Raw genomic sequence first — 15,099 nt, 5'->3', positions numbered from 1 at the left:
TACTTATTTCCCTCATTAAAATGCAAATCAATTTATAAAATTTTTGACATGCGTTTTTCTGTATTTCTTTGTTGTTATTCTGTCTCTCACTGTTCAAATAAACCTACCATTAAAATTATAGACTGATCATTTCTTTGTCAGTGGGCAAACGTACAAAATCAGCAGGAGATCAAATACTTTTTTCCCTCACTGTATACTCCCCTTTATTACTTTTCAACCCCGCCATCCTTTCCCTACTTGGGGTAAATTAGTGAACAACAATGCCCAGGCCTCTACTTCCAGCCAATACTTACTATCTACACCTTATGGACACAGTACATTTTACAATAATTCTTTTTTATTTTTTTATTTATTTTTGCTCCTGAACTTCTTCTACTCTCAACCTCTCCGATCATTTTCATGATGTCCATCCGGTTTGCTTCTATATGCCATATCTTTCTAACTGTGCTCTTTCCCAAAAGCTCCCAACATACAACCTACAGTGGGGAGAACAAGTATCTGACACACCGCCGACTCTGCAGGCCCTCCCACCCACAAAGCATGCAGAGGTCCGCAACTTCCACCATAGGCACACCTCAACTGCGAGAGACGGAATCCAAAACAAAAATCCAGAAAATCACACTGTACGATCCCCAAGCAATCAATCTGCATTTTATTGCATGACACAAGTACTTGATTACCTACCAACCAGTAAGAATTCCGTCTCTCACAGACCTGTTAGTTTTTCTTTAAGAAGCCCTCCTGTTCTCCACTCATTACCTGTATTAACTGCACCTGTTTGAACTCGTTACCTGTATAAAAGACACCTGTCCACACACTCAATCAAACAGACTCCAACCTCTCCACAATGGCCAAGACCAGAGAGCTGTGTAAGGACATCAGGGATAAAATTGTAGACCTGCACAAGGCTGGGATGGGATACAGGACAATAGGAAAGCAGCTTGGTGAGAAGGCAACAACTGTTGGCGCATTTATTAGAAAATGGAAGAAGTTCAAGATGACGGTCAATCACCCTCGGTCTGGGGCTCCATGCAAGATCTCACCTCGTGGGGCATCAATGATCATGAGGAAGGTGAGGGATCAGCCCAGAACTACACGGCAGGACCTGGTCAATTACCTGAAGAGAGCTGGGACCACAGTCTCAAAGAAAACCATTAGTAACACACTACGCCGTCATGGATTAAAATCCTGCAGCGCACGCAAGGTCCCCCTGCTCAAGCCAGCGCATGTCCAGGCCCATCTGAAGTTTGCCAATGACCATCTGGATGATCCAGAGGAGGAATGGGAGAAGGTCATGTGGTCTGATGAGACAAAAATAGAGCTTTTTGGTCTAAACTCCACTCGCCGTGTTTGGAGGAAGAAGAAGGATGAGTACAACCCCAAGAACACCATCCCAACCGTGAAGCATGGAGATGGAAACATCATTCTTTGGGGATGCTTTTCTGCAAAGGGGACAGGACGACTGCACCGTATTGAGGGAAGGAAGGATGGGGCCATGTATCGCGAGATCTTGGCCAACAACCTCCTTCCCTCAGTAAGAGCATTGAAGATGGGTCGTGGCTTGGTCTTCCAGCATGACAACGACCCGAAATACACAGCCAGGGCAACTAAGGAGTGTGTTTGTGATGCTCGTCGTTTGGTGCGACGCAAACAGGGTGGCGAAAGTGGGGAAACAGAAGAGTCATTGTCTGTTCTTTTGAGTTTTGAAGTTGAGTCTTTGCCTGACAAAGTGAATTTAGGATATATAAGTTATCATGTACGAGCTTATGTGCCGAATACATTACGATGTTACAGGTGTCAAACTTATGGGCATGTGGCAGCAGTATGTAGGAGGGAGGTTCCAAGGTGTGAGAAGTGTGCAGAAGGGCATGAGACAAAGGAATGTGTAGCATTGGGGAAAGTAGTGGTATGTACTAATGTACAGCCATGGGGCTGGGGATCAGAAATATCCCTTGCGAGAGAAGCAGGTTGAGGTTTCCAGGGTAAGAGTAGTGAAGAAGTTGTCATATGCTGAGACAGTGAAGAAAGTAGAGGAAGGGGGGTCAAGGGGGGGAGTGGTGAGAGTAGTAGATATGTACCAGTACAGAGGGATAGGCAAGCAAGTGATATATGTTTCAGTAAGATTGGATTTTTAGCGTTTATAGCAATGGTTATTAATTGTACTGCAGGGATGGAACGTAAGTCGAAGAAAATTGAGGTTGTGGGGGCAGCTGCAGAGAGGTATTTGGGTGTGCGAGACTTGACATCAGAAGAGTTACAGGGAGTGTTAAGTGGTGATGTCCCATCATTTCAGGCTGAGGGCATGAGGTAGGAATGAATATATTTAAATAGTGGAGAAGGGTGGTGTTAATTATGAATACTATTTTTTGAATTTGTAAGTGTAGTGTTAGATGGTAGGGTATTTCTTTATTTTATTTGATTTTTCAAGCAAAATATAAGGGAGTTGTACTCCTGTCTAGTAGGTGGCGGTAATGCAACAAATTGGATGCCAACCGCCGTTAAACCTCACTGAAGAAGAAGAAGAAGAAGAAGACGAAGAAGACGAAGAAGAAGAAGAAGATTATGGCAGAGAAATGAACATTCAGTAATCTTGCAACAGCTCTGGTAGACATCCCTGCAGTCAGCATGCCAATTGCATGCTCTCTCAAAACTTGAGACATCTGTGGCATTGTGTTGTGTGACAAAACTGCACATTTTAGAGTGGCCCTTTACTGTCCACAGCACAAGGTGCACCTGTGCAATGATCATGCTGTTTAATCAGTTTCTTGATATGCCACACTTCAAGTGGATGGATTATTTTGGCAAAGGAGAAATGGTCACTAACAGGGATGTAAACAAGTGTGCACACAATTTGAGAGAAATAAGCTTTATGTGCGTATGGAACATTTCTGGGATCTTTTATTTCAGCTAATGAAACGTGGGACCAACACTTTACATGTTGCCTTTATATTTTTGTTCAGTGTAGCATTCGTATTATAATCCCTAATTCCAACTCCACGGATTCTGTCACATGACGGTCAGTGGCGCGAGTGCGCGTTCCCATTCTGATTTCGCCAATGCTAAACTAACCAGTTAGCTAGCAGCTAATGTGCGACGTTAGTGCTGACTAGTTTCTATGGAGTGAAGATGGCTCCTTTTCCCGACGAGGTGGATGTTTTTACTGGCCCACATTGGCGAATGAAACAGTTGGTAGGACTCTACTGCGAGAAGGTGTGTATGGAGTAATTTGAATTGAGAATTTGCTCAAAAAGCTAGCTATCGTCTGCTGCCTGGTATTTGCTGCTAACGCAGTGGTTTAGCTAGCTAACGTTAGCTGGTCTGAGAAATGGGTTTGTTTTTGGCATAGTAGTTAGCTACAGTATGTCAGTCGCTGGCAAGTTGGGAAAGGTCTCAACCAGTTTCTTAGCTAGCTAACCTAGCTAGGTAATGACATGGTAGCTAGGTAATGACATGGTAGCTAGTGTAGCTAACTTGGCTATTTACTAGGTAACAAACACTTTAGTTCTAGCTCGATGGCTAGCTACGTGGCTGCCGAAGACCAGTCTGAAGTTGTCTAGCCCTTTTGTTGTTATGCAACACGATATCTTAGCTAGCTAGCTGATAAACCAGTACAGTGTGGCTACATAGTTTTTGTTTTCCCTTTACCTAACGTCATAACTTGGCATGAACAAAACACAATCAAATTCATGCAGAACTTAGCTAGCAAGCTACTTTGTGCCCATTCAAGCGATGAACAGCGGCACGAACAGTTCTGCTGTCATTTATAAAGCCCTATTTACACCAACAGATGTCACAACGTGCTTATACAGAAACGCATCCTAAAACCCCAAAGAGATGTAGAAGCACGCTGGCTTGGAAAAACTCCATAGAAAGGTAGGAGGATCTGAGGGGTGACCAGTCCTCTTGGCTGTGCTGGGTGGAGATTATAAGAGTACATGGCCATTAAGGCCAGATCGTTCTTCAAGATGTTTAAAGATGACCAGCAGGGTCAAATAATAATCAGTGGTTATAGAAGGTGCAACATGTCAGCAAATCTGGAGTAAATGTCAGTTCGCATTTCATAGCCAAGCATTCAGAGGTCGAGACAGCAGATGCGGTCAGTTTAACAGGACAGGTAAGGGTTCCATTGCCGCAGGCAGAACAGCAGAAGCTGGATCAGTAGTATGACCATGCGGACTGGGGACAGCCAGGAGTCGTCAGGCCAGGTAGTCCTGACGCATGGTCCTAGGGCTCAGGTTGTCCGATAGAGATAGAAGAATTAGAGGGAGCATACCTAAGATCACATTTGAGGCTTGGTTCCACTCATACAGGCATGTCCACAGTTCTGTTGCTATGGTTGTGTGCAGGTCTGCTTTTACTATCTGAGAAACTTAGACGTGTTATTTCTTTTCTTTATACCACAGCTGTCACAGACCAACTTCTCCAACAACAATGACTTCCGCACATTTCTTCAGTCACTGTGTGCCACCTTCAAGGAGTTCAAGATGCATGAACAGATTGAGAACGAGTATATCATCGGCCTGTTGCAACAGCGCAGCTGCACTGTGTATAATATGCACTCCGATAACAAGCTCTCAGAGATGTTGTCCCTGTTTGAGAAAGGGCTGAGAAGCGTTAAGGTGACTCCACTAATGATATCAGCAGAAGTACTGCCACCAACATAACATTTATGAAAAGACTCACAAATAATCCCTGTTGCTCCTTGGGCATTGTGTTGTGTATCACTGAGTTATGTGTCTGCACTGAAATGATAGCCTATCCCTGTAGTGATTCAGCCTACAGACATGTCATTTTAACAACAACATGTTGTTGGATAAGGAAGGTCTTGGTTTCCTGTAGCTGAGGAACGCTCAACTCTGTTCTCTTATATCGAGGCAGACTTTAGTTTTGATAACTGCTAGCGGGATATGTTAGTAACAATATTGAGTCACTATCAGTCGATTCTTGTAAAAATGTCAATTCTGAAAACACTTACCTGTACCTTTGTTTGTGCTATACAACTGCGGTCCTTCCGCGGGGTGCTGCAATTCATACTTAAAAAAACGTTTTGTGAAGACAACCACCAACTTTTTCCTCATTGCTTTTACGACCTAAGCTGAGATTCAATTTGGTACGTACTAAACCGTAACTTGAACCCCTACCCTAACCATAACCCTTTACATTTACGCTTTAAAACTTCAATGGGGTAGGGACGTCCCAATTGCATCTCAGTTTACGTAGTACAAGCAACAAGGAAGAAGTCGATGGTTGTATTCGCTAAAGGCTTATTAAAAGTATGAATTACAGCACCCCACAGAAGGACCGCAGTTGTACTGGCAAGGTACAGGTATGCGTTTTCATAATTGACAATTTTATAAGAATCGACTGATGGTGGGTCAAAATTGTTGCTAGCAAATCCCACGACCAGTTATCAAAACTCGACTCCGCCTCGATATAAGAGAACGTTCCTCAGTTGAGCGTTCCTTAGCTAGGTTTCCTGTTTCCTTTTACATTAGTGAAACTGAGGTTTCTAAATGCAACACAATTGAACAATAATAATTATGCCTCAATTCCTTAAGGGAATCTGTTCAAATCTTGGCATTATGTTGGAAAAGGCTATACGGACTCTCCTGACCTGCAAAACGTCAGTTTTAGATTTTGGTTAGTCATTTTACTGATCAGGAATGACCTTATAGCCTCTCCTCATTATGCTGATTGTATACAGTAGCCTATTTGGTGTTAGTAGGAAGAGTATTTTGTAGCTTGTAGGGAGCACCAAGCAGGACACATATTGCATGGGCCTGTGAACATTACAGGGAGACTCCGTTTATAGACACCACAAGCTGTTTTGAGAGAGCGAGACTGTTGGCCTATTTTGGTTCCAGGCAGAATTGTTCATATGACCTTTTTCAGCAGCTTTAAGAGACATGTTGTAGCCATGTAGAAACAAGAACTGTCCTGAATGACGCAATTGTGTACATTTTAATATCTGCTCTTGAGTCTGTCCCAATCACTATTTGCTATAACACAAAGGAAATTCCACTGTTTAGTAAGAGCAGAATTTGGACATCAGCACTTGGTCTTCAACCAGGAGAGGAAATAATGTTTTAATTTCAGCTCAGATAAACAATACCTTTTTTAATTGTTTATAAATGCAATTAGAATACTTTTTGGTTTAGTCTCTCTGCAGATTCGTCAATGGAATACATGAATTGGATGAAAAGAAAGTTACAAGTGGTATATTTAAGTTTAGTCTGTTTTATTTTCTTATCCTACAAGTGAAAGTATTTGTTAGCATTTTATTGGCCTGTTGACTCTTGAGTGTTTGACTGTTACGATTGTGTGGTTTGATTTGACCGAAGCCGAGGATTGCTGGCATTAATTAAGGGGAGTGAATGACAGTCAGTCGTGTATGATGTGTCATGTTTACTATATAATTGCAGAGCGAGTATGAGCAGCTGAACTATGCCCAGCAACTGAAAGAGCGACTGGAGGCATTCACACAGGACTTCTTACCCCACATGAAGGAGGAGGAAGAGGTATGATTGAATAATATAATTTGTAATAATTAAGTTGAGGTATTCTGATGTAGGACGTACTGTGTAAATTATTAGGTCACACTTTATGCGCATAGTCCATCTGCAGATGCTCTACAAATGGTCATACTATCTGTTGATAAGCAACTGCTTGCTAAAGTTAGGGTTAGAATAAGGGTTAGGGTAATACTAGGGTAAGGGTTAAGTTTAGGATAAAGGTTAAGGTTACTAGATAATCCATCTGTAAATGCTCTACAGCCTATCCAAATAAAGTGTTACCAATTATTAATACATGTTTGTTATGTGGTGTTCTGGCCATGAATGGGTACTGTTACAAAACCCATAACTAGCCTACGGAAATTGTTGCACTCTCTTTGTCTAGGGGTCCTAGGCCTAGTTACATGGTCTGTAACCTGAATGAATGTGTGCATTTGTGAGAAATAAGAGTATGTGCCCAGCTCTGTCTTGACTCCTTTGGGTCGGCAAGCACAAGCGGATTATTAGTTGTTCAGATGGTAACGAAAATAAACGTACAAACAGACATGCCCAAACTAGACTCAAAACCAAACAAAAAGCCTCATGGCCACCAAAACAAACCCAGCAGCCTCAAGGCTTGCAAACTGAGATACTGACTGATGATCACCCTAATTGTCAGCACCTGATGTGCTAATCAACCAGGCTCAGCATTTGGACAAGGTTGCTGCTGCCCGCTGGGGGAATGGAGTGTGTGGAAGTGTAACCTGGATAGTGCATTTGTCTATGTCCTAACACTAACCTTCCATCCATATCATAACAGTACCAGCAAATAAGATATTCTGTTCAACTGTTGGTTTTTCTGTCTAGTTCATAATAATGCATTACTTTGTATGTGTTTGTGTGTAATGGGTCTATTCCAGGTGTTCCAGCCCATGCTGATGCAGTACTTCACCTATGAGGAGCTTAAAGACCTCAAGAAGCAGGTGATAGCACAGCACTGTAGCCAGCAGCGATGGGACTGTGCAGCGGAAGTGCTGAAGGGGCTCAGTCTGTGGAGTCAGGCAGAGGAGCTGCACAAGGCCTTCAAGTATGCTGACCACGAGAAGACTGACGGTGAGTCAGACAGACCCCATTATTGTCTTCTCTAGAGTGCACAGCTACATCTTGGTGATGGCTATGATTCACCTGTATTCTCCCCAGCATACACAGCCTCCTCCATATGACATCTATCCCTTTACCTAATATCTCCTTCAGCAACACACTTCTCAACTTCCTCATAACTACACTATATTGGAGGATGTTGTCAGTACTTTAGGAAATGAGTTGGTAAAATTTCCCATAACCAAATGTTTGTTGAGGTGTGGCTTTAACTCTTACCAAAAATATTTATACAGAAGGCTGAATCACACTTCTGTTGCTTCATTCCCGAATCTGCATTATTGCTGTGGTCTAGCAATGATTCTTAGGTCTTTTTTACCCCAAACTGTAGAGAAGCATTACATAATTGATTTACATAAGTAACCTTTCATAAGCGCTTGAGTTCAGTATGTATTGTACACTACACTTACTATAAAAAACTCTGCTTATCAATCCTCAGAACTAGAGAAAGAGCCGTGCTCCACCCACATCTCCCAGCTACCTACAGAGATCCTGCTGCATCTGTTCTGCTACCTGGGTCCTGAGGACCTTTGTCACTGTGGCCAGGTGTCCTCAGCCTGGTCCGACCTGGCCAAGACCGGCTCTCTGTGGAGGCACCTTTACCCTGTACGCTGGGCCAGAGGTACAGAGATATCAATGTTGACCTTATATACTTTTATCCTCGCGGATGGTGAAGCAGTCAACACTGTAAAAGCTGCCAATAAAATCTTTTGACACTTGTTTTTCCTCATAAAGAAAGAAATAAGACAGTGACAAGAAATAAGACAGTGCCATCTCTCTGTTTTCCAGGGGATAACTATCGTGGCCCCCCAGCTGATCTGACCCAGGAACCGGATGAAGAGTGGGTGAAGAGTCTGCAGGATGAGGGCAAGGCCTACCAGGAGTGGGATGAGGATGCAGATGTCGATGAGTCTGGTGAGTTCTTTCAGCGTCATAACGGTGTCAACACCAGTCAGTCTGTGTTTATCAGGAGTACATCTAAAGGGTTGATCCAGGGAAAATGCATAGCTTGATTGAAGTGATAGTGTTTACAGACTTGGAGGAACTGTTAGAATAAGGCATCCAGAAAATCGCCCTAATACCTCATCTCTGGTGTATCCATTTTCTCCCTTGTCTAGATGAGACTTGTGAAGACTCCTTGGCTATAAGCGCAGCTCAGAGGGAGAAGAAGCTACTGAATAAAATTATTCAGAACCTTCTGCCAGCTGTGGGTTCCTCTGTCAGGTCCATCGTTCTGGCCTACAGCTCTACGGTCTCCAGTAAGATGGTATGTACCAGGAATATTCATGATCATATGCCTAGAACATCAATAAAGCAGAGCTGCTAATACAAAGCTTCCAATTCTCGAACTAATGAGAAAAGCTGGCGTGTGCATGTGAATGAAGGATATTTCAGCCTGAATAGGCTCTACATGGCAGCGTGTAGGTTAATGATCTGTATGTATATCTGCTGCTACAGGTGCGTCAGATCCTTAGTCTCTGTCCTAATATCACCCACCTGGACCTCACTCAGACTGATGTCACAGACTCCGCCTTTGACAGGTATACCATCCATAGCCAGACCAATTATGCAGAAGACTACAGGGTATGATTAACTACTGAACTCATTGTGCCTCTCTTCTCCCCTAATTGATTTGTTATTTTCACTTCTGTCTGTCAGTTGGTCATCTCTGGGGGCGTGTCTGTCTCTTGAGCACCTGGACCTATCCGGCTGTGAGAAGATCACTGACCACACCCTGAAGAAGCTGTCAATGGGTCTGGGGTACCTGCCATCTCTCACCTGCTCTCAGAAACGATCCGACCGGCAAGCCAAGCTTCTGAAGAGCCCTCCCATCAGTCTGCTGGACGAGCGGAGCCTCTGTCCGATGGGGCGCAACCAGCAGGCCCTGATCTTCAAGCAGCGGACTGGGAGACGGTGCAACAGCCCCTCCAGGGTCTGGGTCCTGGACCCCTCGGAGCTGGCTGACATCGAGGATGCAGCAGAGTGGAACCGCCGCGGGGGAGTGTCTACCCCTGAGGGGCGAGGTTTTGTGGCAATGAAGCCAGGTGGAGGTTCTTGTTGCTGCAGGAGGAGTAGGAGGCGGGGCCTCAGGACAAGCTTTAGCACCTCCTACTGGCAGAAGCAGTATGGGCTAGGGGAGGTCTGCTGTGGCCATTCAACCTGCTGCACTGGTGAGACGGCCCTGAGGGCTTTAGGAGGGCTGCAGTCTGAGTCTTACATCACCAGGGGCAGTGCAGGGGCAGAGTTTTGGACAAAATGCTCCTCTGGGGGCCAGCGGTGCCTGAAGCTTTACAACAGAACTGATCAGTCAGACACTCGGCGCTCGCTTAGGTTCCTCAGCCTCTCTGGATGCTATCAGGTTACAGACCTGGGCTTGAGGTAAAACTGCTTGGGATGCTGCTCTTCAAAGAAACGACAAACATGCATACATATTCTACCTATGTATAAATTGTGTACATCTTTTTTTGTGTTACTGATATTGACTGTGAGTAGGTACACATGATTGTGTGTATTATATACACTAAGCATGTGTGTGTTTCAGAGCGCTGTCTCAGCGTTGCAGTCTTCCTTTCCTGGAGCATCTGAACCTGTCTGGATGTCTCCTCATCACTGAGGTGGGGCTACAGGAACTGGTGTCAGCCTGTCCTGCCCTCAATGATGAACACTTCTACTACTGCGACAACATCAACGGTAACGCATGCACACACACACAAAACGCACAACATTAGGCAAAACTGTGGGAAAACACCCTCTTATCAGGCAACATATTCATACAAGGATATGAGTGATGCACAATTTTATACATTTCTTGAATTGTTTGATTTATTTGACATAATAAAAACACAAAACGACCACACGTGGACACAATGCATTTAAAATAATTGAGGATGACACAACAAAGTTTTAAAACGTACTTCCATTGTGGTCCTCTTATTAACAATTATGTAGATTAATAAAACAAAGAAATTGATGATTATAACGCCATTGTAGAGTTTCTTCACAATGTAGTGTGCCCACTCATGGTGAAGACTGGTGCATATGCTGGCAAGTAACAACCCATGTGAGTTAGATCAGGGGTTCCCAAACGTTTTTGCTTCGAGACCCACCAGTTGAGGTGTCTTTTGAGTCGCAACCCACCATAAGGGTTGAGCAGTGAAAAAACATACACTAACCAAGAATAAGTAAAAATATAATCTTGGCAGCGGAGAGAACATTTAGCAGTTTTAAAGCAAATTTCCTGCAATTCTACACATTTTGACATGGAGTTAAAAGAACATTTAGGTGTTTTTAAGCTAGTATCCTGAAATTCTACGCATTTTGACATGGCTAATGCTGTGTTATGCTCCAACATTATAACAATCAATGGGGGCCTGATTGTCTAGCTTTTATTTTGTTGATTGTAAGTTCTCAAAGATTATAGGCTATTACACTGAATGCATTTTTCCTCCTGAAAATGTCTTTGAAAAAATCTACTAAAATAAAAATGCAATGCACATAAAATGTAATTCCACAACCCACCTGGACCGCTGCTGCGACCCACAAGTAGGTCCCGTCCCACAGTTTGGGAAACACTTGAGTTAGATGGTTTGATGATAGGGATGCCAGGTGATGCTACATGATGGTGATGCAGTTGGCTTGCCGGCTCTGTTATCAGCCTCTCTGTAGTATGTAATGCCAGGTGATTTAATTTTGGCGGTGGATTGTATTAAAGGTGCAATATGCCGAAATTGCTCTGCCATTTCCTGGTTGCTCAAATTCTAATAGTTTGTCTAATTTCAGTTTGTGACAAAACAAGCAATGTATAGTGTAGAGAATCCTTGTACGATCTAAACCGCTCTGAAATATATTTTCAATAACCAAAAATATTGTATTTTCAGCTGTCTGATGCTGGTGGACAAAACAGAGTAAAAGACGCAAAAACGAAATTTTAAGAACAGGAAGCATATAAATCGTGCACATAGAACAGATCTACTGCTTCTTAGACTTGCTTTCGATGACAGATATAACTCACATTTCTATGTGAATTTGGTCGCAGCTTTAAAGAATCTCTGAATGGGGCTTATTTGCCAAGCCTAATGAATGTGCTGTTATAACAATCATACCTAACCTCACCTGGCTGTCCAGCACATTTCCCAGTGTAAGTTCCTTATGTAACAGTCCTGCTGATCTTGTGAGGTGCAAGGTAAGTGGGACTTACGGTAGCTAGTCGGCAAAACACATTTACTGTTGAGTGTCACAAGTTAATGTGTAACTCCATTGTGTAAACAGTAGCTTTTTAAATTGTTTCTAAACCAGTCGGAAGAGTGTGGGCGGTAGACCTACTTGGGAGGAGTTACATTTCCTGTTAATAGGTGCATTGGTTTTAACTTGTCCAGACCACTGGAATTTGAAGATTTGAGACCATTCCAATCTCCACCCAGCCGGTGCACCAGCGAGGTAAAATGAATGGGCACAGCAGTACATGGCCTATGAGTGAGTGATTGACTGGTCTGACTGTGGCCTCTCTCTGCAGGTCCCCATGCTGATACGGCCAGCGGCTGCCAGAACCTGCAGTGTGGCTTCAGGGCGTGCTGCCGCTCTGGAGAGTGACTTTTGACCTAACCTTACTCTATGAATGCCCCCCCCCACATCTGCACTTTAATCCTCACCTGGGAATATGCCATTCGTTGTACTTTGTCACTTCAGATAGTTTCTACGTGAAATTTTAAAGTAAAAAGTTGATTCCTGACATTTCCATTTTTATCTGTATTTCTTATAAACACTCATTTAGAAAATAAAATATATGGGTGTTGGATAAAGTATCTGCAAATGTAAATTCTGGTTCCTTATTTTTGTGGTTTTTAGAAGGTGATTTGTTTTACACTTTCGTTTGAGTTACAAAAAAGCAGATGGTATACGTGAGCACCAAGTACTTGTTTCTGTACAACAGATATCCTGTAGTTTCTGACTAGGTCCACCTCATTTGCTCCTACTTGCTTGTTTTAGATCACCAATTTGCGATTACTGTAGTCTTATTTGGTTTATTGAAAATAGAAGTCAAACATCAGATTATTCACTGTGATGTGAGGTCCCTTCATAGGAAAATATAAGCAACCACCAAATTAATTATTATTACACACAGCTGACATACATTTTAAAAGATGAACAATTATAGTAAATAGTGGTGATTCACACGGTGGAAGATGCTGTTGCAGCGTAATGTGGTTTCATGTCAGGGACGGTTAAGAATCTGAGGGTGCTTCACATTTTACTACCAGAGACCACACACAGATTCAACAAAGTTTTAAATCGTATTTCCATCGTGGTCCTCTTAACAATTATGTATATTTATAAAACAAAGAAATGTATGATGATAAAGCTATTGCAGAGTTCCTTCATGGAGTGTGCCCACTCATGGTGAAAACTGGTGCTTATGCTGGCAAGTGGCAACCCATGTGAGTTAAATCAGGGGTTTATTTGCTTTGAGACCCACCAATTGAGGTGTCTTGAGTCGTGACCCACCATTGAGCAGTGAAAAAACATACACTGACCAAAGAATGAGTAAAAAATATAATCTTGGCAGTGAAGTTTTAAAGCTAATTTTCTGCAATTCTACACATTTTGGCAAGGAGCTGAAATAATATTTTGCAATTTAAGCTAATTGTGTTCGTATGCTCTAAGATAATAACAAAATCAATGGGGGCCTGATTGTCTAGCTTTTATTTTGTTGATCGTAAGTTCTCAAAGATAATGGGCTATTATTAAAGAAATATAGGTCACCCTGGTGGTCAGTTCACTGGTAGAATTGCGTTAGATGGGTGCAGGCATTTCAGGAATAAAGGGTTATTATGGAGGTTTCTGGCTGCAGGTAATACCAGATAACTTTTTCTGAGGGTCTGAGAGTCTTTAGGTGCCTTTCACTGAGGAGTGGCTTCCGTCTGGCCAATCTACCATAAAGTCCTGATTTGTGGAGTGCTGCAGAGATGGTTGTTCTTCTAGAAGGTTCTCCCATCTCCACAGAGGAACTCTGGAGTTCTGTCAGAGTGACCATCGGGTTCTTGGTCACCTCCCTGACCAATGCCCTTCTCTCCCGATTGCTCAGTTTGACCGGGCAGCCAGCTCTAGGAAGAGTCTTGGTGGTTCCAAACTTCTTCCATTTAAGAATGATGGAGGCCACTGTGTTTTTAGGGACCTTCAATGCTGCAGACATTTTTTGGTACCCTTCCCCAGATCTGTGCCTTGACACAAACCTGTCTCAGAGCTCTACGGACAATTCCTTCGACCTCATTGCTTGGTTTTTGCTCTGACGCACTGTCAACTGTGGGACCTTATATAGACAGGTGTGTGCCTTTCCAAATCATGTCCAATCAATTTAATTTACCACAGGTGGACTCCAATCAAGTTGTAGAAACATCTCAAGGATGAGCAATGGAAAAAGCATGCACCTGAGCTCAATTTCGAGTCTCATAGCAAAGGGTCTGAATACTTATGTAAATAAGTTATTTCTGTGTTTCAAAAACCTGTTTTTGCTTTGTCATTATGTGGTATTGTCTGTAGATTGAGGATGTTTTTTTTATTTAATCCATTTTAGAATAAGGCTGTAACGTAACAAAATGTCTAGGGGTCTGAATACTTTCCGAATGCACTGTATACCACGGCTAAGGGCTGTATCCAGGCACTCTGCGTTGCATCGTGCATAAGAACAGCCCTTAGCTGTGGTATATTGGCCATATACATTTACATTTACGTCATTTAGCAGACGCTCTTATCCAGAGCGACTTACAAATTGGTGCATTCACCTTATAGCCAGTGGGATAACCACTTTACAGTATTTATTATTATTATTATTATTATTTTATTTTTTGGTGTGGGGTAAGGGGGGGTACAAGGATTACTTTATCCTATCCCAGGTATTCCTTAAAGAGGTGGGGTTTCAAGTGTCTCCGGAAGGTGGTGAGTGACTCCGCTGTCCTGGCGTCGTGAGGGAGCTTGTTCCACCATTGGGGTGCCAGAGCAGCGAACAGTTTTGACTGGGCTGAGCGGGAACTGTGCTTCCGCAGAGGTAGGGGGGCCAGCAGGCCAGAGGTGGATGAACGCAATGCCCTCGTTTGGGTGTAGGGACTGATCAGAGCCTGAATGTATGGAGGTGCCATTCCCCTCACAGCTCCGTAGGCAAGCACCATGGTCTTGTAGCAGATGCAAGCTTCAACTGGAAGCCAGTGGAGTGTGCATAGGAGCGGGGTGACGTGAGAGAACTTGGGAAGGTTGAACACCAGACGGGCTGCGGCATTCTGGATGAGTTGTAGGGGTTTAATGGCACAGGCAGGGAGCCCAGCTAACAGCGAGTTGCAGTAATCCAGACGGGAGATGACAAGTGCCTGGATTAGGACCTGTGCCGCTTCCTGTGTAAGGCAGGGTCGTACTCTCCGAATGTTGTAGAGCATGAACCTACAGGATCGGGTCACCGCCT

General features: G+C 43.4%; 1 protein-coding gene across 3 annotated transcripts; it reads left to right on the top strand.

Annotated features, from left to right (window-relative positions):
• The first annotated feature begins 2,527 nt into the window (after nt 1-2,527).
• LOC311149009 (F-box/LRR-repeat protein 5-like) lies at nt 2,528-12,462 on the top strand. 3 transcript variants are annotated; one of them, XM_084186080.1, is made up of 12 exons: nt 3,099-3,210; nt 3,788-3,873; nt 4,404-4,619; nt 6,423-6,518; nt 7,412-7,604; nt 8,089-8,271; nt 8,439-8,564; nt 8,768-8,916; nt 9,108-9,190; nt 9,309-10,028; nt 10,192-10,340; nt 12,163-12,462. In XM_084186080.1, exons 3-12 carry the CDS (start codon nt 4,485-4,487, stop codon nt 12,237-12,239), a joined length of 1,911 nt encoding a protein of 636 aa, XP_084042206.1. In that variant the 5' UTR covers nt 3,099-3,210; nt 3,788-3,873; nt 4,404-4,484; the 3' UTR covers nt 12,240-12,462. The 3 variants fall into 3 exon arrangements, 2 of the variants coding, with proteins under 2 accessions (XP_084042205.1, XP_084042206.1); XM_084186079.1 differs by lacking the exon at nt 3,788-3,873 and having other exon boundaries at nt 2,528-3,210; XR_014614991.1 differs by lacking the exon at nt 3,788-3,873 and having other exon boundaries at nt 3,068-3,210; nt 10,192-12,086; nt 12,163-12,248.
• Nucleotides 12,463-15,099: the final 2,637 nt, after the last annotated feature.

Source organism: Coregonus lavaretus (genome assembly GCF_964263955.1).
Source record: "Coregonus lavaretus genome assembly, chromosome: 21".
NCBI lineage: Eukaryota > Metazoa > Chordata > Actinopteri > Salmoniformes > Salmonidae > Coregonus > Coregonus lavaretus.
The sequence above is the reverse complement of the archived record's forward strand: the minus strand, read 5'-3'. Positions and strand labels throughout refer to the sequence as shown.

What these genes read in the sequence shown, in the direction of transcription:
- LOC311149009 (XM_084186079.1), top strand. Translation starts at nt 3,127, where the DNA reads ATGGCTCCTTTTCCCGACGAGGTGGATGTTTTTACTGGCCCACATTGG. An exon ending in AAGGGCTGAGAAGCGTTAAG is followed by an intron (nt 4,620 to 6,422) that starts GTGACTCCACTA and finishes ATATAATTGCAG; the next exon opens with AGCGAGTATGAGCAGCTGAA. An exon ending in GTTACAGACCTGGGCTTGAG is followed by an intron (nt 10,029 to 10,191) that starts GTAAAACTGCTT and finishes TGTGTGTTTCAG; the next exon opens with AGCGCTGTCTCAGCGTTGCA.